This window comes from Salvelinus sp. IW2-2015, linkage group LG14 (assembly GCF_002910315.2).
Source record: "Salvelinus sp. IW2-2015 linkage group LG14, ASM291031v2, whole genome shotgun sequence".
NCBI classification, from domain to species: Eukaryota; Metazoa; Chordata; class Actinopteri; order Salmoniformes; family Salmonidae; genus Salvelinus; species Salvelinus sp. IW2-2015.
In genome coordinates this window covers 19,131,959-19,158,207 of record NC_036854.1, presented here as the reverse complement: position 1 = coordinate 19,158,207, position 26,249 = coordinate 19,131,959, and the positions used below count along the sequence as shown (strand labels likewise).

At 41.9% G+C, this 26,249-nt stretch overlaps 1 protein-coding gene and 1 long non-coding RNA gene across 2 annotated transcripts; both read right to left on the bottom strand.

The window, feature by feature from the left end:
• Nucleotides 1-6,486: 6,486 nt before the first annotated feature.
• LOC111972627 (uncharacterized) lies at nucleotides 6,487-21,904 on the bottom strand. The gene is made up of 3 exons (XR_002878494.2): nucleotides 21,767-21,904; nucleotides 12,695-12,882; nucleotides 6,487-9,494 (listed from the first exon to the last, which is right to left on the bottom strand). It is a non-coding gene; the product is annotated as an uncharacterized lncRNA (long non-coding RNA).
• A 256-nt stretch (nucleotides 21,905-22,160) lies between these two features.
• On the bottom strand, nucleotides 22,161-26,249 carry LOC111972955 (forkhead box protein A2). The gene is made up of 4 exons (XM_070446771.1): nucleotides 25,679-26,249; nucleotides 24,831-25,087; nucleotides 23,987-24,750; nucleotides 22,161-22,183 (listed from the first exon to the last, which is right to left on the bottom strand). Exons 1-4 carry the CDS (start codon nucleotides 25,745-25,747, stop codon nucleotides 22,161-22,163), a joined length of 1,113 nt encoding a protein of 370 aa, XP_070302872.1. The 5' UTR covers nucleotides 25,748-26,249.

Sequence of the window (26,249 nt, the reverse complement as noted above, 5' to 3'; positions counted from 1 at the left end):
CCATTTGTGGTTTCAGGGTGGGTGAAAATGGAGTTAGGTGCTGTGGAATTGGTGAAGGTAACCAGAAGTGATGTTGTGATAATTGTTTGTGTTTCTGTTGGTCAGAGGGAGCAGGTGCTCTGCATCAAATGACTGGGGACAAGAGATGTGAATTGTTTTGCTCTCAAGAAAAGGGTGCCATTGAAAGGAGCAATTACTGGGGTATGGATTGTGAAACTGGACAAACTGAAGGGAAAGATTCCTGGTGTTTGTGATGCTCGTCGTTTGGTGTGACGCAGACAGGGTGGCGTGAGTGGAGAAACAGAAGAGTCGTTGTCTGTTCTTTTGTGTTTTGATGTTGTTATATCAGTTATCCCCTACAAGCTTTTGTACCAAATCCATTACGTTGTTACAGGTGTCAAGCTTATGGGCATGTGGCAGCAGTGTGTAGGAGGGAGATTTCAAGGTGTGAGTAGTCTGCAGAAGGGCATGAGACAAAGGTATGTGTAGCATTGGGGAATGAAGTGGTATGTGTTTAATTGTAGGGGTTGCCATGGGACTGGGGATCAGAAATGTCTGGGGAGAGAGAGGCAGGTTGAGGTTACCAGGGTTAGAGTAGCGCAGAACTTGTCGTATCTGAACCAGTACAGTAAACTTTTATGAGAACAGGCATGTTGTTTTGGGTTAACAGACGAAGCCCCCGAATGCTAGCTAGCTATCTACATAACTTGCAAGTTCGGGTTAATTATCATATCTTTGTCCTAGTTTAAATTCGTTGGCTAGCTAGCTAATGTTAGCTAGCCAGTTCAAGTTGAAACATTATTGAAAGGAAGCTGGCTAAATCATATGATTAGCTAGCAAACTAGTATCCAAGTGCCTGCCCTGTGTTGACCATAAATTCCAATGGGCTTTAGTTAGCGGTTGTTAGCAAGATAGCTAGCTAACATGAGCTATGTACATCTTCCTCTGACATGCTACATGACATTACATGCTAGCTTGATTTATTTAGCTAGCTACAGTATCATTCCCCTTTCATCTGTGGTATCATAGCTAGCATTATCAAGTAATGTTGTATAACCAAAAGTAGTTACTAGCTAGCTAGTTACAGCTATCTACGTCCTCAACAACACCAGTGTTTTGACGGTTGACAGGCATCCGTGTCGGATGTAATCCATTCCTGGCCATCTAGCAATATTGTTAAAATGCATTGGAAGTTTGCACCAACTTTATGGAAGCCCATTTTCACTCCTATTTTCCGAGTGTAATGTGTGTGTGTATGCAGATTTGACAACAAATGTCCACATGGCAGCTGGGGGCGGAACACAAGGTGTTGTCTCTGGGCAATTGGGCATCTTTGGAAAATGTTGGTTTGTAAGTAATCCAAACCCAACCCTCCAATAAGTCGTGACGAACTCACTTACGAAACTCAGTTTTGAACGAGACTGACTTTATGACCATAATGATCCTATTTACACTTTCTAGTCAATTTTGACACTATACTTAATGTTTCTGACTCATATCAATGTCATATAGGCTGTTTAAAAAAAGGGCAGTAGACTGTTTTTTTTTTACTGTACACGCTACAATAAATTATAGTTGTATCAATGAAGCTTACTTGGTCGTCTGTTTAATTCCTTTTGCTGTTTTCTCCCTATGATGAGATGTATTTGAGAGTTTTTTTCATGTTATGATCTTGTGTATATTGTATTTTCAAGAGGACCACAATGGAAATATATTTGTACACTTTTTTGTGTCATCCTCATTGATTTTAAGGACATTGTACTGTATCCACATATGCAGGTACAGTGAAGATGATCATCACACTGTCTGGTAGGATGTAGCCTAAATAATCATGTGTTTTTTAAGTTATCCGGTCTGTTTGTTGTATACTCTCTGTTGTCTCTTGAAGTTTGATATTGTTTGGGTTTACATGATTTGGGCTCGGACACAAGGGCCCCTGTGTGCCTGTGTGCTTGCATGCGAAAACTTGTGTCTGACTGTCTCTGGCTGTCAGTATTTGTCTAAATATCAAAGTAAAGAAATGGACGGGTCCCGTTGTTAAACCTTATTCAGGAGAGCCTGACACAGGCCTGAATGTAGGTGAGGAGCCACTGAAAGGGGGCTTTTGTGTCAGTTAATGGCTCCTTTTGTGAATGGACCAGCAAGGCTCAACAACTTCTTCTCGCTCTTGTGAGAGTTTATTCTCTCATTGTGCTGCTTTCTTGTCAGAGTTATTTTTACAGCCACTCATGTTGTCCATGTTGTCGTTCGGGTTGCAGTCACTCACCTTTTACAATGACCCTGGAAAAACTGTTTCCCCATTTTACGTGCCTGTCTTATCTTATCTCCATCATTATCGCACAGTCTGGGTCCTGGCCCCATGCTCCTCCTGGTTAATCAGTGATGTTGGGGTTCTTTCCCCACTCCCTAATGGGAACCGTACAGATGTATTATGTCTTCTTATCCCCACACTGAAGCACATTCTCGCCTTTGGTTCAGTCCTTTTCTGCTCAATCCATTTCTTCTGCTTTCACTCAACCTATCATTTTGAAACCCAATGAACCGCCTGTGGAGTTTTCTGACTCACGAGGACATGCGACTGTGTTTGTCTCATATCATTAGGCCCTATTGTGTCACACAGACGGCTGGATCCCAGACAGGTCACCTGGCATTGAGAGTGTTTCCACATTGTTCCTGCTTAGCGCCGCTCCAAGCCAAGGTCTGCATCCCAAATGACACCCTATTCCCTATATATAGTGCACGTCTCTGGTCAAAGTAGTGCACTGTGTAGGGAATAGGGTGCTATTTGGGATGTAACCCAGGGCTCTGCAGCTGCCCCAGAGCCCTGGGGAAGGAGAGGAAGGACAGTTCATGTTTACCTGGCAGACAGGTGATCCTCAGCAGCTGCCTTAATCTGCCTCCCAAATGGCACCCTATTCCCTATATATAGTGCACGTCTCTGGTCAAAGTAGTGCACTGTGTAGGGAATAGGGTAGGATTTGGGATGTAACCTCAGTCTGCCTACACACAGTCAGCACACCCTTTCCCAGACCAGCAGTTTCCCTGTCGCTTCACAGCTCTGCTACACCAATGTGTTTAAATGGAATGAACCTATAAAGTGCTGTGCATCTGTATAATGGGAGAGCACATACTTTCTGCTCCCTCCATGTGTTCTCCCTGCTGATAACGAGGCAGGTCATCATACGTTGAGCTCTAAGTCCCTCAAGAGTGTTCTTGTGTTATGTTCTGCCTTAGAGGCATCTCTGCGTTAAGCACCCGTCGTTGGCTAGAGTTCGAGCGTGACCGGCACATCTGCCATGTCGACCGATGCCCAGACTCCTGACGTTCTCTCTTTGTTTCTGTGCATATGCATTGCAAACCAACTCTGTGCCTGGCTGTGTACTGCTAAGATATAGCCTGTGTACCAACCTGGCACCCTATTCCCTATATATAATGCACTAACTTGAACCATGGCCCATAGGGTTCGGATCAAAATAGTGCACTATGTAGGGAATAGGGTGTTGTTTGGGACAAAGTCACAGTGGTAATCCTTCTAGTGGGGAACTCTTTATCCCTGTGTCCTGGTTTCAGTGACCCTTGGGGACGGACACACTGGCTGGCCCTGCACTAATGCACTGAGAACATGGAGAGGTCTTGTTAGAGGCTAATGCAGACTAAGAGGGGAAGACCACACAGGTGAGAGGAATGTGAACAGGCTCACCAATGCAACGTCAATATATCCATCTTCTCTGTCAATACTAAAATGGTTCAATTCAGACACATTGCTTATATTTTCTGTGAGTAGATAAAGTAGTGAACAACTCTATATTGTAGATGGAAGTATTTGATTACCCCAGTATGATAATAATGATACAAGAACATTGCACACAACACAAAAATATATATATATAATTATATATTTTTTACATTAATCTTATTTTTTTAATATAAATTATATGTATTATACAATTCTTTATACGCTTTGTACAACCTGTAACAACCTGCATTTTGCATACTTTTAAAACAAACAAATTCTTCAATCAACTGCTGTAAACTCTTATCCTTACTGAATGCCCACTTTGATTACCGTCTCCCTCACTCTTAAAGTCAGACCTCTTTTTTGATGGCGACGCAATGAGTTAATAGCTAACCTGTTATCTATATGCCTCTGGCCCAACCCTGCAAATGGCTGTCAGTCTTCTGGTCACTCCAAACTCTCACCGCAGTGAAGCAAAAAAGTCGCAGAAACAGGCTTTTAGGTCGCCTCGTGGCAGAATCCTCACCTTACCAAAAATAAGCCATTGAAACCAAAACCAGTTTACATACACTTAGGTTGGAGTCATTAAAACTCGTTTTTCAACCACTCCACAAATTTCTTGTTAACAAACTATAGTTTTGGCAAGTCGGTTAGGACATCTACTTTGTGCATGACACAAATAATTTTCCCAACAATTGTTTACAGACAGATTATTTCACTTATAATTCACTGTATCACAATTCCAGTGGGTCAGAAGTTTACATACACTAAGTTGTGCTTTTAGACAGCTTGGAAAATTCCAGAAAATGATGTCATGGCTTTAGAAGCTTCTGATAGGCTAATTGACATCATTTGAATCAATTGGAGGTGTACCTGTGGATGTATTTCAAGGCCTACCTTCAAACGCAGTGCCTCTTTGCTTGACATCATGGGAAAATTAAAAGAAATCAGCCAAGACCTCAGAAAAAAATTGTAGACCTCCACAAGTCTGGCTCATCCTTGGGAGCAATTTCCAAACGCCTGAAGGTACCACGTTCATCTGTACAAACAATAGTACGCAAGTATAAACACCACGGGACCACTCAGCCGTCATACCGCTCAGGAAGGAGAAGCGTTCTTAGAGATGAACATATTTTGGTGCGAAAAGTGCAAATCAATCCCGGAACAACAGCAAAGGACCATGTGAAGATGCTGGAGGAAACAGGCACAAAGGTATCTATATCTACAGTAAAACAAGTCTATATCGACATAACTTGAAACGCCGCTCAGCAAGGAAGAAGCTACTGCTCCAAAACCACCATAAAAAGCCACACTACAGTTTGCAACTGCACATGGGGACAAAGATTGTACTTTTTGGAGAAATGTCCTCTGGTCTGATGAAACAAAAATAGAACTGTTTGACCATAATGACCATTGTTATGATTGAAGGAAAAAGGGGGAGGCTTGCAAGCCGAAGAACACCATCCCAACCGTGAAGCACGGGGGTGGCAGCATCATGTTGTGGGAGTGCTTTGCTGCAGGAGGGACTGGTGCACTTCACAAAATAGATGGCATCATGAGGGGGGGAAATTATGTGGATATATTGAAGCAACATCTCAAGACATCAGTCAGGAAGTTAAAGCTTGGTCGCAAATGGGTCTTCCAATGACCCCAAGCATACTTCCAAAGTTGTGGCAAAATGGCTTAAGGACAACAAAGTCAAGGTATTGGAGTGGCCATCCCAAAGCCCTGACCTCAATCCTATAGACAATTTGTGGGCAGAACTGAAAAGGCGTGTGCGAGCAAGGAGGCCTACGAACCTGACTCAGTTACACCAGCTCTGTCAGGAGTAATGGACCAAAATTCACCCAACATATTGTGGGAAGCTTGTGGAAGGCTACCCAAAACATTTGACCCAAATTAAACAATTTAAAGGCAATGCTACCAAATACTAATTGAGTGTATGTAAACTTCTGACCCACTGGGAATGTGATGAAAGAAATAAAAGCTGAAATAAATCATTCTCTACTATTATTCTGACATTTCACATTCTTAAAATGAAGTGGTGATCCTAACTGACCTAAAACAGGGAAGTTTTACTAGGATTAAATGTCAGGAATTGTGAAAAACCGAGTTTAAATGTATTTGGCTATGGTGTACGTAAACTTCTGACTTCAACTGTATATATAATTGGAAAATGACTAATGTTTTCTCATTTATTTTTCGAGTGACCAAATGTGCCTTTTTTATGTATTGTTCTCACAATTGCTATTTCTCTTCTTTAAAAATTATAGTTGTCAGAAATACAAATTTCTCACATTTGTACAAAAACTATTTAATATGTGATAGATAATATCTACAGTCTTGCTTCTTTTCTAGGTGTTGGGTAATTTCTCCCTTCATGAGTGAGGTAATAGTGAGTGCGGATTATAATTTATATTGTGTCCTCATTCTTGCCGGGCCGTGAGATTCCCAGTAGCCATGCTCATTTCCTCTTTTCCCTTACTTTACAACTTTACACCCTCTCTTCTGTTGGTTTTGTCTGTTTGCTTCAAACACCTTTATCATCTTTTTGAATCCGGATGGATGAAGTACAAACATATAAATATTTGAACAAAAACAGGTAGTTAGTCTGACGTGTGCCAGACAGGCAAAGATTTTACGTGTTAAACACCACTGGTAGAACCACTCTGTAAATCACTGTTGCCTGTATTTGGCCCGCCCAAGTTTTCTGAGCAAAAAAATCTAATGTTTTTTGTTGTTGAATTTTCATTGTTGGACATAAAAAACTGTAAAAACACCAGGAAATCAGCTCCAAGTGATTTTAATTTGGGAAATCTGTTCCCAAGTATTTCCTCGCATAATAGAGAGACACGTGATCATATACAAATGTAAGGAAGGTTTGAAATTCTTAGGTTTTAGTCAAATAGTATATCTGTTTGGGCTGATTTCAAATAACTTGCAGTCTCTGCTGTAAATGCAGAGTTACATTTTGAAGTGTAAATAAATCTAATATCCAAAATAAATAATAAAAATCAGATGTGAGGCAAGTGTGGCATGCTATAGATGTAGGATCTTAATTTGATCACCCGGTTACAGGACATTTAAAAACATGTCATGTATTTGAAGGTTAAAAAGGCTTCTGAAGTTTGTAATTTCCACTTTGAAATTTCAGACTTCATTTTCACTTTTGAAAAATACATCAACCTTACCAAAATGTCCATTAATTATAATCCACATAATAATTCACATTTCCTGTTGTTACAGGATTATTTTCCTGCTGTAGCAAACTGGCTCAAATTAAGATCCTATACCTTCATACCCCTAAACTTATTGCACATTTTGTTGTGTTACAGCCTGAATTCAAAATGGATTAAATATTTGTTTTTCCTACCCATCTATACACAATACCCCATAATGACAAAGGGAAAACTTGTTTTGAGAAATTTCAGCAAATGTATTGAAAATAAAATACAGAAATATCTCATTTACATAAGAATTCACACCGCTGAGTCAATACTTTGTAGAAGCACCTTTATCAGCGATTACAGTTGTCAGTCTCTAAGAGCTTCCCACACCTGGATTGAGCAACATTATTATTTTCAAAATTCTTCAAGCCCTGTCAAATTGGTTGTTGATCATTGATAGACAACCATTTTCAGGTTTTGCAATAGATTTTCAAGCAGATTTTAGTCAAAACTGTTATTCTGCCACTCAGGAACTTTCACTGTCTTCTTGGTAAGCAACTCCAGTGTATATTTTGCCTCGTGTTTCAGGTTATCGTCTAGTGGAAAGCAGCCTGAACCAGGTTTTCCTATAAGATTTTGCCTCTCCTTAGCTCCATTCCGTTTCTTAAAAAAAAAAAATTAACTCCCCAGTCCTTAAGGATTACAAGCATACCCATAACATGATGCAGCCACCACTATGCTTGAAAATATGGAGATTGGTACTCAGTAATGTGTTGTATTTGCTCCAAACATAACACTTTGTATTCAGGACAAAAAATGAATTGCTTTGCCACATTTTTTGCAGTATTACTTTAGTGCCTTTTTAACAGGATGCATGGTTTAGAATATGTAAATAAAGGTTAAATAAAAAATAAATAAAAAATAAAATCCTTCTTTTCACTCTGTCAAATAGCTTAGTATTGTGGAGTAACTACAATGTTGTTTATCCATCCTCTGTGTTCTCCTATCACAGCTATTAAACTCTGTAACTGTTTTAAAGTCACCGTTGACCTCATGGTGAATCCCCTGAGCTATTTCCTCCCTCTCCGGCAGGAAAGACGGCGGCATCCTCGTAGTGAGTGGGTGTATTGATACACCAAGTGTAATTAATAACTTCTCCATGCTCAAAGGGATATTCGATGTCTGCTTTTTACATTTTTACACATTTACCAATAGGTGCCCTTCGTTGCGAGGCATTGGAACACCTCCCTGTTCTTTGTGGTTGAATCTGTGTTTGAAATTCCCTGCTCAACTGAGGGACCTTACAGATAATTGTATGTGTGGGGTACAGAGATGAGGTAGTCATTCAAAAATCACGTCAAACACTATTATTGCACACAGAGTGAGTCCATGAAACTTCTGTGACTTGTTAAGCACATTTTTACTCCTGAAGTTATTTAGGCTTGTCATAATAAAGGGTTCGAATACTCCTTGACTCAAGACATTTCAGCTTTTCATTTGTAAAATATAACATAATTCCACTTTGACATTATGGGGTACTGTGAGTAGGCCAGTAACAAAAAAAATCTAAATGGAATCATTTTTAAATTCAGGCTGTAACACAACAAAATGTGGAAAAAGTCAAGTGGTGTGAATACTTGCTGAAGACAGCGTTTATGTATGTGTATTGACCTGTGAACAATGTTTGTGTTACCTATCCAGCCTTCCAAACCATGTGGGTGGCTCTGGTGACTAGAATGCTGGACTGCTTCCTTAATTTGCCACAAGGGGTCATGGATATAGCCCCACTTGAGAAGAATAAATTTGTTTTGTTTTCCAAAGTGAGGGCTTTTACACCACAAATGAGTTTGCTCACCCCCATCGTTTGTTCAACCAGACCTCCCATTTCAAAAGGCTCAGAATACCTGTGCCTGTTCCCCTGCTCTTTTCCAATTTCTCTTTTCTCTTTTTTTTCATTCCTTCATTCGAATGCACAGTGTGGATAGTTACGAATGTGGGGGGGGCAGTCGGGAGATACGGTTGGACATGAAATTTTGGATCACCAGGAAGCAGCAGGCAAACACTGTGTCTCACTGGATCAGGCATTACTGCTCGTGTTTGCGGTTGTCCTTGACAGTGAGCGCCACTGACTCCAAAACACCTGTGTTTGCTCACTGGCTTTCCCCAATCTACTAGGAAAAGGCCTCGGCATGTCACATGGCAGCCAGATAACCCAGGCACCAAGGGAATACAAAGGGCCAGGCTTTTAGCACAATTAATGATTAATGGACACCTTTCATTTAGCTTTGTCCCATTCAACCTCTCTGACGAGAGTGCTGATATTTCATATTAGCTTTAGGACTAATATGTAGTCATATCCAAGCAACGCAGTTAATATTCCCGCCTTCACATGTTTCCTTGAATTGTTACTCGTGGAGAAGGACATTCATGGCGCAGTAAGCATGGACCGTTTCAGTGTTGGGGTTGATAACACTGTTTAAATGTACCACAGATGCAGGGTGAATCCAGGGCCAGCGTTGAGAGTTTCCGCTAGTCTGAACTCTTGTCTGTTTACAACCTCCTCCACACTGCAGCCAGATCAGCACACAAACCTGTAAGACAATAGATATTAACCAATCAGGTAGAATTGGTTCTGCTGGCCCAGGAATATTAACATATTACTATAGTTTCATAAAGGTCAGGCAATTTACAATGACTATCTTAGCCTGAGTCCCAAATGGGGCCCTATTCCCTATATAGTGCACTACTTTTGACCACCGACCATGGTTAAAATTAGTGCCCTATATAGGAAAAAGGGTGCTATTTGGGACGTAGTCATATTTGGTCCAGCCTTTCACTTAATGTATGAACCATGACTGAAATAGGTGATAGTTCATTCATTCTACACTGTGTGTTAATTAAATGGGGCCCTCGTGTTTCTGTCTTAATTCATGCTCTGAATGAGAACTCTGATGCTCATTTCCTCGTTGTCAAGTGCTTTTATTGGATGGGGGAAATTAAGCTCTCAGAAAAAGACCTCCATTCATCCTCAGATGAGAGTCCACACCAAGACCCTCATTCTCAGTCTTTGTCGCTGTGGCAGCCAATCATCCTTTCTTATGTCCCGGCCCACTCGTAACGTTTGTTTATTTATGTTTTCCCAGCAGAGCCGTTTTAGTGGTATGTTGTGGAACTTGAAGAGAGGACAGGGAGAGGTTTAAAACATGGTGAAACTCCACTGAGTCAATAGAGAGACCCAAACACAGGAGGACTCTAGTGGGTGGGAGTGTCAGGTCAATCATTTACCACAGTGATCTGAGTGGCCTGCCCCCAAGGGGTTTAGGACAGAGTACCATGACAGTATGAGCACCGTAGATTAATACTGAGGGAGTATGGAGAGGCTTTATAGATTCATGATGGAACAACTGAGAAAAGTAATGTGTTTAGTCAAGTTTTGTCTCTTTATGGGAAGTGAGTCTCTACTGTTTTCCTTTCAGCTTCAAGTTATAGCCACGGTGAAACATAAAACTATTTAATATGGAAATGTAACGGGGGGGAGGGGGGGTAGATCATCTTTAATATTGCAGATACACTGGGCCTTCTATCAATGTAATTGTCTACATAATTTCCATTAAAAAAATACATATTTTTCTTCTTTATTATTTTCCCATAACCCTACCACCCCTCCACAGATTGGATTAAACTATTTGGAGACAATACTTAGGCTGAACAATGAACACTTTGTTAATGGATAGATTTCTCTCTCGCTCTTTCTGAAAAATGCTTCCAACTTCTTCATGTGTAACTTTGACTGAGCTGATTTTATGAACTTCCATTAACAGTTGTCGTGCACAAGGTTGCAATATGGCAGCCATAGATACTATAACTCATAAGACGTTTACTAGCTGGTTAGTATCAGTTTTAGTAAGTGATGGAGAAGCCGTGTTGACACAGACAGGAAAACACCTGTCTGGTTTAGTTTATAGGTCTTGGATGTTTATGAGAGCACACCATCCCTCTCTTATCAAAGTGCACCTGGCCATTCGTGTTTTACATTAAATTACTGTTTGTGCAGGTAAATAAAGTCTCTGTGGGCAGTAAATGTTGTCATGCTGCCTTAAAGGCCCAGTGCAGTCAAAAACTTGATTTTGCTGTGTTTTATATGTATTTTCATTAACACTTGCCATGTACAAGGTTGCAATATGGCAGCCATAGATATTACAACTCATAGGACGCTTACTAGCTGGTTAGTATCAGTTTTAGTAAGTGATGGAGAAGCCATGTTGACACAGACAGGAAAACACCTGTCTGGTTTAGTTTATAGGTCTTGAATGTTTATGAGAGCACACCATCCCTCTCTTATCAAAGAGCACCTGGCCATTCATGTTTTACATGAAGCTACTGCTTGTCACGTTCTGACCTTAGTTCCTTTGTTTTGTCTTTTGTTTTTGTTGGTCAGGGCGTGAGTTGGGTGGGTAATCTATGTTTTCTATTTCTGTGTTGGTTTTCTGTGTTTGGCCTGATATGGTTCTCAATCAGAGGCAGCTGTCAATCGTTGTCCCTGATTGGGAACCATATTTAGGTAGCCTGTTTTCTGTTGGGTTTTGTGGGTGGTTGTTTTCAGTCTTTGTGTGTCTGCACCAGACAGAACTGTTTCGGTTTTCACTTTGTTGTTTTGTATTTGAAGTGTTCAGTTTTGGATTTATTAAATAAGATGAACACTAACCACACTGCGCTTTGGTCCTCTCCTTCCACCGACAACAACCGTTACACTGTTTGTGCTGGTAAATAAAGTTTCCGTGGGCAGTAAATGTTGTCAGGCTTCCTTAAAGGTCCAGTGCAGTCAACATGATTTTTTTCTTGTGTTTCATATATATTTCCACACTATGAGGTTGAAATAATACTGGGAATTTGTGAAAATTATGTTAATGTCCTTTTAGTGTAGGAGCTGTTTGAAATTTCTGCCTGTTTTGGTGGGATGGAGTTTTGGCCTGCCTGGTGACATTTCAGTGTTCCCTCGCAACTCTGACCACTCCTAGACAGTCCTAGCTAAATTCTTGCTTGAGAAATAGCGCTTTGCTAAGCTATTTTTTTGTTTCTTTTGCACTATTTTAATTGAAAACAATCACAGTAAGGTCCTTCATTGTTATGCAGAAATGATTTGATATTGAGATAAAAATGGCTACAGTGGACCTTTTAAACCTATGCTTCCCGCATGTCAGCATCTTGTGTTGTCTCCACAGAGGACACTCACCCATATACAGTATCTGCAGTACTTTATCAGTCACATTTATGAGCTTTAGAGTGGACCGGGACCTCCCTTACTTTTATTAGCATAGAGGCCTGGCTCTAGGGCCACTGTGACAATGACAGTTCACTTTTTTAATAGTAAAATAAAAAAGTGGAGCCACTCAAATTCAGACCATTTACAAGTGAGACAGTCCTAAAATGAATCGTATTACCTATTGGCCTTTTTCAGCCTCCATTAACTAATGCTGCTTTTCAGCAGTAACACCAGTGTTTTCAGCAGTAACACCAGTGTTTTCAGCAGTAACACCAGTGTTTTCAGGCAGCTAACAAACTCAACTGTGCAATAATGAGCATAGCTTTACTGCAGAAAGCCCATAATCCATGAACAAAGGTGTAAAACACAAATCAAAGGGGACCCATCAATCCTATTGAGCGGCATCTCAGGTGAGTGTGTTAAGTTAAAAAATAGTACCCTAATGACTGTATGGCTCAAACAAAGATCTTTGTGTAGGAGGATTAGGTAAGATGGATGTGAATGTCTCGTTTAACATTTGCCACATACCTTGCTGGTGCCACTGAAGGGTCATTACCTCGTGGGCAAGTAAGACATCGCCTACAGGCTTCTTCTATACTCAGTGGTCTGCATTTCTCTCTCTCTCTTTTTCTCATTCTCTATTTCTTTCTCCATCTTCTCTTTCTCTGGAATTGGCTCAGACTGCATCAGCCCTCCTGGGTGGACTGGGAAGAAACCTGCTTTGGGGAGAAAAGGAGAGCTTGAGCTTCTTAGGGCCTGGTGTTAAATCTTCCATAAGCCCGGCCCGTCTCTCTTAATATCATCAGAGAGTACACCTCGCAATACCATTCACAAAGACTTGAGGCTCAGATAAAGAACAATGCAATGTGGTATTTTGCCTCCTTAGAAAGCATTGCATCCTTTTGTTTGGCGTGCCTCCCCCCCCCCCCCCCCYCCCCCCTTGTTTGCAAGCTGATATTGAGGTTGGATGGTCATTAGTCAGTCCTAAGGTGGAAACCTCCATGCAGAATAGCCCAGGAAGGAATGTTTGACTCATCTGCCCCTCACACCCAAGACATTGTGCTAGAAAGCCTGTTAACAGAGACCTCACACCCACAACTCAACAGTGGAAGAGCCATATCAGTGAATTACTGTGGGTTTGTGATTGGAAATGTCCTTTTCAGTCCTATGTCTGTAATATAAGGAAAAGATACCATGACTCCGTAGATTCAGTGTCATGTTGTAGATGACTGGTAAGTCCTGGTAGGCCTACATTAAAAAAAAACATGCTTTGGGTTGTAATCAAGTCATTTGTCACTATCATTCTCGACAAGGATTCTCTGTGAACGGTCTTGAGCACGGCCCAAATCATTTCATTTCATGGCAGATGAGGACTGTGAACAGGGATGTGTCCCAAATGGCACCCCGTTCCCTATGTAGTGCACTAATTTTCACCAGGGCTAGGGCAAAAGCCGTGCACTACATAGTGCAATTTGGGACGCCGCCTAGGACTGTGAATGAGTGGTGAGATCCTGTGAACAGGGCTATGTTTTAGCACCAGGGAGGCATGTAGCCGGAGTCCTGCACAAGCCAGTAGCCTAGCCCACTCACTAACAGAGAGAATGTATAGGCCTACCTATGTGTATCTCCCTAAACCACGGGTTGCACCAGTGGCACTCACCCCACCCGGAATGATTAATGGGACTTCAAAACATGTCGTCATACCAATGTACTCTAGGACTACGTGACATGGGATCTCTCATTCTGGTCTAGATGTGATATTTAATCACTTTATAACATCATATTAGAGGGTTAAATAATTCAACTCAGCAAAAAAAGAAACGTCCTCTCACTGTCAACTGCGTTTATTTTCAGCAAACTTAACACGTGTAAATATTTGTAGGAACATAACAAGATTCAACAACTGAGACATAAACTGAACAAGTCCCACAGACATGTGACTAACATAAATGGAATAATGTGTCCCTGAACAAAGGGGGGGGGGGTCAAAATCAAAAGTAACAGTCAGGATCTGGTGTGGCCACCAGCTGCATTAAGTATTGCAGTGCATCTCCTCCTCATGGACTGCACCAGATTTACCTGTTCTTGCTGTGAGATGTTACCCCACTCTTCCACCAAGGCACCTGCAAGTTCACGGACATTTCTGGGGGGAATGGCCCTAACCCTCACCCTTCGATCCAACAGGTCACAGACGTGCTCAATGGGATTGAGATCCGGGCTCTTGGCTGGCCATGGCAGAACACTGACATTCCTGTCTTGCAGGAAATCACGCACAGAACGAGCAGTATGGCTGGTGGCATTGTCATGCTGGAGGGTCATGTCAGGATGAGTCTGCAGGAAGGGTACCACATGAGGGAGGTGGATGTCTTCCCTGTAACGCACAGCATTGAGATTGCCTGCAATGACAACAAGCTCAGTCCGATGATGCTGTGACACACCACCCCAGACCATGACGGACCCTCCACCTCCAAATTGATCCCGCTCCTGAGTACAGGCCTTGGTGTAACGCTCATTCCTTCGACGATAAAAGGGAATCCGACCATCACCCCTGGTGAGACAAAACCGCGACTCGTCAGCGAAGAGCACTTTTTGCCAGTCCTGTCTGGTCCAGCGACGGTGGGTTTGTGCCCATAGGCGACGTTGTTGCCGGTGATGTCTGGTGAGGACCTGCCTTACAACAGGCCTATAAGCCCTCAGTCAATCCTCTCTCAGCCTATTGCGGACAGTCTGAGCACTGATGGAGTGATTGTGCGTTCCTGGTGTAACTCGGGCAGTTGTTGTTGCCATCCTGTACCTGTCCCGCAGGTGTGATGTTCGGATGTACCGATCCTCTGCAGATGTTTTTACACGTGGTCTGCCACTGCGAGGATGATCAGCTGTCCTACCTGTCTCCCTGTAGCGCTGTCTTAGGCGTCTCACAGTACAGACATTGCAATTTATTGCCCTGGCCACATCTGCAGTCCTCATGCCTCCATGCAGCATGCCTAAGGCACGTTCACGCAGATGAGCAGGGACCCTGGGCATCTTTCTTTTGGTGTTTTTCAGAGTAAGTAGAAAGGCCTCTTTAGTGTCCTTAGTTTTCATAACTGTGACCTTAATTGCCTACCGTCTGTCAGCTGTTAGTGTCTTAACGACCGTTCCACAGGTGCATGTTCATTAATTGTTTATGGGTCATTGAACAAGCATGGGAAACAGTGTTTAAACCCTTTACAATGAAGATCTGTGAAGTTTGGATTTTGATTTTTACGAATTATCTTTGAAAGACAGGGTCCTGAAAAAGGGACGTTTCTTTTTTTGCTGAGTTTATGTTGTAGGTGTGTACGCAATGATCAGAACAATTATTTTAACTCAATAATGATGACTTTTTCCTTTCCTAAGATTGTCTTGTATTCTATTACTCACTATTCTTATTATGTTATTATAGAACAAGTAGAGATGTAGAGTTGTTGAATAAATCCATCCTTCACATCCAATAAGACACTCGTTCTATCTAGATCACTCTATCAAGTCATATGTGGCTTACCATTAACACAATATATAAAACCAGATAAGACTCTAACAACCCTATTTTATACCGGGTTAGTCAGTCAACACGTCTCAAATGACTCCTTATCACAAAGCCTTCCTGCCTGTTAATTAAAACAGCCAAGAAAGCAATGGGACCAACAGAGGTTGTCCCAAATTGCACCCTGTTCCCTAAATAGTGCACAACTTTTCCCATTTAGGACGCACACCATGCTGTAACATCAAACGTCACAGAAAGCATCACAGAAGCTATAGAATCAAATATATAGGGGGGTTTCCCATTTAAATCTTTCCTCTGTAACCTCACTGAAGGCATGGCACACCATCAACCGTTGTATACAGCCTGACCACAAGCTACGGCGGGACTCTGCATAGGGGAACGTTTTTTGGACTGACTCGAGAAAGTGACAGGATGCAGAGAAATTCACGTTGATTAAACCTTTTTGCGTAAGACATATCCCAAAAACGGAGTTCACACTAGTCTAGAGAAACAGCTGTCATTCAAAGGGATGTACAATGTCTCTTTTTATTAAGGCAAAAAAGCTTAAGCGCCAATCTGTATGCCTTTCAGACCCCCAGGTCTGGCCACCCAGAGTGATCCAGGCTGGGGGGCTTTGGTGGGGTGGAGAAGGTGGCTAGGGGGCTACTAAACACACTATAGAAAAGTCCCTTAGGTCCACATTTATAGTAGCACAGCCAGGTACCTCTGCAACTGATGAAATACTATAGCGTGAATTTAATTGAAGCACTATCAAAGGTTTGTAACGTGTCTACTGCATGGAGAGGCTGGATCATAGGCAATCCAACATCATTCACCACACTTGGCACCACCAAAACAAACTATAGCCCATGCTAAACCACGGCACGTGCACGGCTGATCTCTGCCAATAAAACAATTGGCTATCGAGTTAAATGGAGCAGAATCAGGCCAGATTGGACAGATGTGGTCACATGACGCTACAGTTTTACAGAGAAAAGGCTTTTAAAGGCATAAGACATCTGTAGTCTTATCTGACCGATGGGGATACAAACCGGCCACAACAAAAGGAGTCTTAAGACACCGCGCTTGATTCATGGGAAAGCCATCGGCCTGCCTTTGTGGCTGCCCTTCTCCTGAGCAAATAGTCCAAACTGTTCATTCGCCGTCTCCCATTCTCTTGCCGGCACATTGTTTGTGTCCTTGCATTTCATTCTGACTGGGGAAGATTGCTCTCAGGGCCACTGAGCAAACAGTGGAGAAAGGAGCCTGCCATCTTCCTCTGTTCCCAGGAGAACTAGCATTTTTATTTCAGCTCCAAGCTGTCAAAGGAGCCAAGAGTTTATGTCAGGATGCTGAATTAATTGCTTTAAGCTGGGGGGGGCTGGCCACCGCCGCCTTTATCACCAAAAGCGCCGTTAAACGTTTCCTAGAGATTATTAGAAAATAATGTCTCCTCCCCTCTATCATCCAACCGCTGCACAGAGTATCGAAACATTTACAAAGGTTTGGATTTAAAAAATGATGCATTCATTTCACAGTTGCCACCATTGTGGTATGAACGATAATTTGAGTGTGGCTGTCGGTCATCATGGGTTTCAAAGGCAAACAATTGTTTTGATTGTGTGATGTTTTGCTCAATATTTCTTGGTTGAAGAGTTGTTGCGGCTTCATGGAAAAGCCACACACAAAAGATATTGATTTCCTTTCGATTGCTTTCAAAATGTTTGGAATTCTGTCTTGTGCTTCCCTGAATCTATCTACAAAATAATGACTAATGAATAACTAGGCATCCAATAGCCCTGCTTTGTATCTACGTCCCAAATGGCACCCTATTCCTTATACATAGTGCACTACCCTATGGGCCCTGGACAAAAGTAGTTCACTAAATAGGAAATAGGGTGCAATTTAGGATGCGGACATAGCCTACGTACCTGCAGAAAGCCATCGATCCTGTCCTGTTAATAAGTAACTCACAGTGTCTGTACCACAACCCAACCTTAACTGACCATTCTCACAGCCAGGCAGGTCAAAACCTGTTCTCTGCGCTCACTGCAGTCTTTTTACTGCACTTACAAGGGCTCATTCCAAATGGGACCCTATCCTCTATATAGCGCACTACTTTAGAAAGTAGTCAAATGTCAAAAGTAGTGCACTATATAGGGAAGAGGTGCTATTTGGGACGCATACATTTCTCCCAGGCAGGTAGTCTCTGACTCTTGTACAGGCTGGGGTCAGAGCTGTAAGATACTTGTCTCTCCAGCCAGATTATGTAGCCTATGCTCTAACGTATTTCCTTTATCATACCCAATACAGATGTAGGATCTTAATTTGATCACTGTTTTGTTGCTGACAATTTTCCTGCAAAGCAGAAGTGTATTCAAGGTTTAAAAAGGCTTGTAAAGTTTGTAATTTCCACTTAAAATTGTCAGACTTGATTGGCCGTAACAAAAAATGTAGCAAACCCTACAAAAAAATGTCCATTAATTATAATCCACATAATAATTAGAATTTCCTGGTGGTGCAGGATTATTTTCCTGCTGTAGAAAACTGGCTCGTATTAAGATTCTACATCTGTAGCTGTGATTAATTCACATGTTAGATACTGCATTTGACATTCATGCTGTGGCTTGACTCTCATTGCACAAATCTCTTCATTTCTTCTTTGTCACATTTAGCCTCAGATATTGGAGTTAGATTTAGCAGACCCCACATAACATATCCTCTCTGTCCCCCTAAGCATTTCAATCTACAATGTAGATCTAGCCCAGTTCATTCTTTTGTGTATTGGCACGGTCTCTCTCACGCCATTCAGCAGGCTTCCCAGTGGGAACATCCATAAAGTGGGAAACTGATCCTGTCTGCAGTGGGAAACACTATAGCTCTTTACATGGAGAATCTCCATGCTAAATCTCCCACTGATGACAGCCTTGTCACAACCTCAATACCTTCTCTGGGGGTCTTTCTGTTGCTAATGGTAAAACAAGCTCCAATCACATCAGGTAAATCTGGATTTGGGTGCTATGGGGCATTGGCATTACAATGGGTCATTCCTTTAATCTGCAGATAATTCAAATGGATCCCAGAACCCCTTTAATGGACAACCTCTGGAAAACTGTGGGCATCAGGGGAGTTGTCTGCGGGGAGCTGGTGGCCTTTCACTCCGCCAGAAAGCACAATACACATCCCACGGCTTTGAAAATGATGCCTGACTTAAAGCACCCACCATAACCTAGACAGGGTATTTGTGTGGTACATGCCTTGATAATGAATGCAATTAATGAAACAAAAAACTATAGAGTGGGAAATACAGATCAATTGTTTGTCTTGTAGCTTTTGAAATGTTTGATTGTTTCACATCCTTACAGTTGATTATAGCACTTTCAATATCAGAAATATATATTTTTATTATACTGTCACTATACTGCAATGACCTGTGGCTTCATTAATAACCAGCGTGTAGCACTACCAGCTGGAATTTGTTTTCCCACACTTTGCAAATCCATATGGCTCCCAGGTTTTTATTGCACAAGGGCTTCTAGACAGGAGCACTCGCAGGCAGCAGCTTTGCTTGCAGTGCAGACCAGAGATCACCCTCCTCTCATGATGGGTAGATGGATGGATTTATTGATAGATTGATTGACTGTTTACTCAGTGTGAGAGCCGTGAGGAGGACGTGAAGGGGAGCCTGTGAGGGGGTCAGGGTTGGTGCAGACTGCAGGCAGGCCTCTCAGCCCAGTCAATGGGACGGTGTTGACACAGAGCTCCTTCCCTCCATCCCCAAGTGTCAACGCCACTGTGGCGACCGCCTATGAAAGGCTCCCCCACGGCAGGAATTTCGCACCAGGTCGCCAGAAAAGATCAACCCAGGCAAGTGGAGTCTCCTCTCACATTCTCGCCCTTCGCTTTCACCAGCACCTTCCCCTATCCAACTTCTCCTGTCAGAGGTTGGTCCTTTTCGGTGATGTCTGTGAGAGGGAAATGCCATAATCAGGGCCGGTTCCAGGCATAAGTGATATAAGCGTTTGGTTAGGGTCCCCGGGCCGATAGGGGGCCCCCGATCAAAAGAATAGTAGAATACACAAGGTGCAATTTCTAAATGTGGTTATGCATCAGCAGTTTGTCTCTTGTTATGTCAGTCACTGACTGTCACTCAATTAGACACTGTTAGATAAAAGTTTTTAGATTGATAGATTGTCTAGCCAGCTACCTAATCTTGTAAATTGTTCTCTACACCCCATCGCAAAATGGGTAGAACTGCAGGAAATTAGCTAAAGAAACGTATTTCTGCCCTTAGGCAAAATGAGTAGAATTGCATGACATTCTTTCTAAAATGATAATGTTTTAACCCGTCAAGAGGGGGGCCACTAAAATGTTTTACTACGAGGTGAGGGGCCCCCTAACCAAATCTCCCTTAGGGCCCCCAAAAGGATAGAGGCGTCCCTGGCAATAATGAGAAAAGGCCCAATTGCTCCCACAGATTGTTATCATGTGGATGGAACACTGTGCACCCCTTGCAGTCTGATTTGAATCAGGTTAGGTTTCACACACACTAATGGAGCGAGGATGTCCAAAACCTGAGCTCTCCATCTACAACTCCTCTTGTTTATACAGTACACAAACAAAATAAAACTACCATTTTCGCATTTGTAATCCCCAGGCAATGTTAGATTCAAAATTAGGGAACAGTGTCTAGTACATTTATTGGTATTCAATAACATTACATTATTTGCATTTATAGTGGGTCAGTCTGTTATTTGAGCATATTTTGTTTCAACCTGTTCTAACATACTATGGGGCGAGCCTCTCTCCCAGTCTAAAATAGGAGATTAGGACTATATCTCAATTGAAAGGATATTTAGGCCTAAAACCAGAGTGGAGTGAACAGCCCCAACCCTCCAATACACTAAAGCAATATTACAGCTTGTATACATTTGATCAGAAATCACCTTGTTCCAGGTCCAGCCAAAACGGCTCATCTGGAGGGCATGAGTTGGGTACTAGTGCCCTCCATGGAATCAATGCGTGTCATACTGTATACAATCAGAGCCATATATTTAAGCAATAAGGCACGAGGGGGTGTGGTATATTGGCCACATACCACAAACCTCCGAGGTGCCTTATTGCTATTATAAACTGGTTACCAATGTAATTAGAGCAGTAAAAATACATGTTTTGTCATACCCGTGGTATATGGTCTGATATGCCATGGCTGTCAGCCAATCAGAATTCCATGTTCGAATCCATCCAGTTGATAATTGAATATATAAAGCTAAGTATATGGCTCCTGGTACAACGTGAAGCTAACTTGTTCTAGTATAATGGGGCTAAGATTACATTTCAAAATAAATTGTATACTCCTAAAAATATATTTTTTAAAGATAACCTACTAAAAGGATGATTTTTGTTCGTTGAGCAAGATGCTAAATAAGCTATTTCCCCTATTTATATTGCCTTTTCATCCTATTGTATCTTGTTATGTTTCATTTCTGGCCGTTTTCAAAACGACCGAAGCCCTATATTGCAGAGTACGATATTCTGAGCATACACTCATTTAATGTGTAGTAATGGACTAATCCAAGACCTGCATTATAAGTGGAATCGGAGTTAATCAATTATTTAAACACTATTATTAAGGCGCTGTCAGGTAGGTCTACCGATCCCATCTCCTGCTATAGATGAAATTAGAAAGAAAAATCGTACCAAGATAGTAGAGGGGTCACCTTCAAAATATGAACGTGCCCTTGCATCGGCCATTTTTACACACCGCCTATACAAATAAATAATTTATAACACATAATAATAATAATAATAATAATAGTAAAGCATTATTACTAATATTATTATTATCTTCGTGTTTTATCAATATTATTATGCCTATATAAAAATAGCATAGGCTACACAATGTTCACATTTAACATTGGCCTACGGTATTCATTTCTATTCGAAGAAAAACTATTTTAAATTGAACACTAGAAAGAAATACCATCTGGCGGTGAATCTAAATTTCATGAAAACAAAAATATCAAGACTAATCTACAAAAAGACGCCATGCATGACAAGGCTCAAGAGAAATACATGTGTTATTGCATGCCTACCTCTGGATATTGGTTTGTTGCCGCTGGACATTGAAAAGCGACGAGATCTTGGAAGAGTGCAGCAAACTGCTTCCGAGGACTGCATTCATCACAGCATTTATTTCAACGCTAACTCTGTCACTGTTTACTGAGCCACAAAGCAAAGATGTCACTGCCTTGCTAGTTTTGAGAAGAAAAAAATTTTTTACACTGATAATACCGATTTTTTTTTGTTATCAGCAAGAGAGACAATTAAAATGTTTGTGTAAATGTATCTACCAAGACTAATAGGCCTATAGCCTAATATTTAGTACATATTGCAAATGTGACCTTCAGTTGTTTATTGTAAACGTGTGTTTTGCTTGCAGATGATTGTCCCATGTATTGTGCCCGATCATTTCTGATTATGAGTCGGTCATATGAGGGGATACTGTTGGCCTAAAGTGTGACAGGACATGTGGCAACATACGGACAGTTCGGATAGGCCTTCGGACGTCACCTTCTAGAGATTATAGACCAGAGGGCTTTCTTTATTTTTTTTGGTATAATTTGAAAGGGGTAAAGGATAACAAAAACACGGTACATTTTAATATTAGTTTGTTGTTGAGTAAAAACATGTTTTAAAGGTTACTAGGCTGTCGTTTTTTTTTCATGTAAACATGGCCTACGTTTACGTTCCCTCGGCGAAAGCCGCATGGGCTACCATCCCATCGCGAAGTTGTTGATGTATTTAGAAGGAGCTATGACATGGGTTCATCTTATCAGTTAGGATCTGTTGTGAGTCACGTGTTAAGTGGTTTAAGAGTAACCCCATGACAGGTCAGGCATGTGGGACTAAAATTAGGGTAATTAATCACCGTCACTTTCATTGTGCATTGTTTTTTCTCCCTCCCGTGCACTTATATATTTTGCAGGCGATAAAAGTGATAATGAAACAAATGTAGGGTGGCGGGTAGCCTGGTGGTTAGAGCGTTGGGCCATACCCAAAGGTCGCTGGTTCTAATACCCAAGCCGACAAGGTGAAAAGTCTGTCGATGTGCCTTTGAGCAAGGCACTTAACCCTCATTTGCTCCAGGGGCGCTGTACTACTATGTCTGACCCTGTAAAACAACACATTTCACTGCACCTATCTGGTATTTGTGACAATAAATATATATTTTTAAATGTCAGGCTTCATTTGCGAAATAGTTGGTGCTCCGTGGGGTTCAGGAAGGATTGGTGGGGTGTGACATATGACCAACGGGAAATCATTCGGGAATTGTCAGATTGTGCAGAGGAAAACGCCCCTTCGTTGTATAAAATGTCATGTTAAAAAAGACTAACCGAACGCGTTTTATAAATAATAATAATAATAATAATAGTGTGGTTATGTTAGGTTTAATACAATGAATAAAGCATTATTAGCCTATTACATTTTTGGGGTGTGGTGGTCTTCGTTTCGTTTCTTGGCGAAAATTGCAACCTTTATCCTAAATGTGCATTTGTATACTGTCTTATTGAATAGTATATAGGTCAATAGTGTAGGCCTATAAATACAGARATAWWTKRWMAWRCKTTYKTMRWSRRAWTSWTMSWMRMTWTRWTWRWTMYRRTWARWMRTYSRKTWWRTMKWAMKKWMWRMTWWYWWAWMWTMKWCYWTMTTRWTKARYMTTWGKKTKWTGCAMWWWMKKRKTTYAKRWWWTYSSSTMMKRWRWTAWMWWTSCWMARAGWAAMGRKKWKWRAAAMYWRARWTRAAWAWASATRWWKMKWTYCTWRAWMAWWYKWRWTRAYCAYCTWKWWGKKTAKYRWWMAASYYKMWKWKAYWRYWWAMMYYRACASAYKKSYTKTRYSKATWMYMAARYTKRCYKYYTMRSTYWSAKWSRRACYSRTWCYKKTTCAWMTAAWYKWYYKMMMWRMYWAMSAWWTKWTSRCYTKWCAWKWRAARWTYKWCMYAWRMYACWWMYKYKCYYWRCKMTCCKTMRCKWYTSRSKWMWKKATYWYASGRYWWKKAWKAAAKAAAKWAKKKWWRWAKWWWWSWAKWYWWRYWAWTMMKWWMYWAAYYWWAAMTMKATMSWYKMKAYAWTCAAYWWSAYMWKYWGWTRYMSKTRGYKRWCYKARKRWSYRKMTYYMAYMWYMKTGTGMSTGTSGYWGRAYKAMCWAKYRCRYWMRRKGTRMWKYTRGASKRRYWGSKCAMMGKCKSRGMCKRRGMRYWWSSWMAYCKYTYYRKSTYCWMCATCWMRTSWTKKMWRMTTWMMWSSWRRWTMTMGTGYTGKTGCTGCTGRTCCGACGACATRAGATTGTTGATGGAGAAYGGGTGYTTGAATGAATAGTGGTGCTCSGGCTTCAGGTGCGCTTCGTGCACGAGCACCGAGTGATGRTGAGACYGAAGATGGTGWGTCTGRGGGARAGGAGWGYGCGCGTGCTCSGCGGGGCTCATTACCTGCTGCCGGGGTTTCGGGTTAGATACTGTCCGCTTGACGTCTTTTACCGACGGGGTGGGGTGAGGTGATTCGTTACCGTTACAGCTCTCTGGGCTGCTGTTAGYGCCMCCCTCGGAAMTTTTCRTCCCGGTRTCCCTGCSGAGGTCTTTCTCGCACCTGAACCGCTTTTGCCTRCGGAGATAGCAGCCGTTCTCAAACATATTCCCTGAGTCCGGGTGAAGYGTCCAGAAAGATCCTTTGCCTGGTTTATCCGGGGACCTGGGCACTTTGAGGAAGCAGTCGTTGAAYGATAGAGAGTGGCGGATAGAGTTTTGCCAGCGCTGCTGGTTCTGTCTGTAGAAGGGGAAGAGGTCCTGGATCCACTGGTATAGCTCATTCAACGTCAGCATCTTTGTGGTAGACTGCTGTAAYGCCATGGTGATGAGAGAAATGTAGGAATATGGGGGCTTGGCGTGCGTATAGCTTCTCCTGTATGTTTTGGGGTCCCTTGACCTTATGTTGGACTGTCCATACATGGGGCTCATAACGCTCATATTGCTATAGGAGGTCAGGGCATTCATCGATGGAGACTGGGTGCTTATGGGGCTCATATTCAGCACTTCCCATACATGGGGCTCATAACGCTCATATTGTTATAGGAGGTCAGGGCATTCATCGATGGAGACTGGGTGTTTATGGGGCTCATGTTCGGGTTCAGCGCCGTGCTCATGCCCGCCATCCCTGCTCCCATACTGTGCATGGCTCCGGAGCCCGGTGACATCGCGGCCATGGAGTGGTTCACACCCGTGTTGACGTATGACATGTTCATGGGGCTGCCTGACATGTTGCTGGTTGAAGTCATTCCAGGCATGCTCATATAGCTGCTCATCGAGTTCATTCCCAGCCCGGTGTGTTGTGTCATGTTTCCAACTGAGGTATAGCACTGTAGAGAAAAGAGTGCACAACGTCAATAACATCTTTAACAATGTGAATAAAGTAGACACCTATTAAAATCACCTCGAAATAATTATACCTACAGAAATTCGTTTTTTTTCAGTTGGCCAAATATCCAATCTTAATTTGCAACTTCAAACAATTACGTTCAAACAGTGAAGAAGTGCATGTAGACCTACACCCTAAAGAATATTCGAACGCTATTTTATTCGCAAAACGAAAGCGATTGAAAAGGGGGAACAATTAGTCAACGAATGTAGCCTAATGAGGCGAAGGGATCATTGTAGGCTCCGTAATAGCCTAATTCGATACATAGTCAAAAGGCAAATTATATGCTACAATTAAATAATAAGAAATACATTTCAGTTTCAATTAGATTTTCTAAATAATAAAGATTCAAGTAATATATTTCGTAAATGTTCTTTCCATCCTCACTAGACATTGGTCAGGAGAGCGAAGAGATCCGGCAGGATTTCTATGGCGCCTCAAGTCAATATTTGATCACAAAGTTAATATTATCTGAAGGATAATATTGAGTTGTATAGACAGCAAAATGCATATATATATAAACTCTACCCACCTCGGGCTCTCCGTAGTAAGCGCTCCAGTCTGAATGTTCGTGTCCTTCCATTTTAACAGCGCTTAGCATTGTGGACCGTCCAAAACCAATTTCCGTCAACAGCCTCTCTCAGTCCCAGCAGAAGATTAAGTGAAAAAAAGTGCCCTAAAACCGACAGGGGACCACAGGCAACCCAGGTCGTTTAGTCTGCGTGCTGCCTGGGGACTGGTTCATGGGTATCGTTCTGCCCGGAGTGCCTTCAGACGTTGTAAAGCGAATGACGATGACAAGAGTTGTAATGACGTTAGCTCCTCGTCTTGCTGTGGTATAGCAGCATGTGTCGCGTTGGCGCTCGACCCTCCAACCCTCACTCATTCAATGCCCTATTTGAATAATCTGCTCACACCTAGGCACGAGACTCCTCCGTTGGCCCTCTGTTGTACACCTGCGCTGTCTGAAAAGGGCAAACCCATTTGATCCAATATGTAAAATGTGATTATTTTCCACCGGGAAAAAAACAAGGAATTTTGTAATCTAAGAAGGCTAATAGGAAGGTGGTTTGGCATCCTCTGACCGAGTATTCTCATTTCTC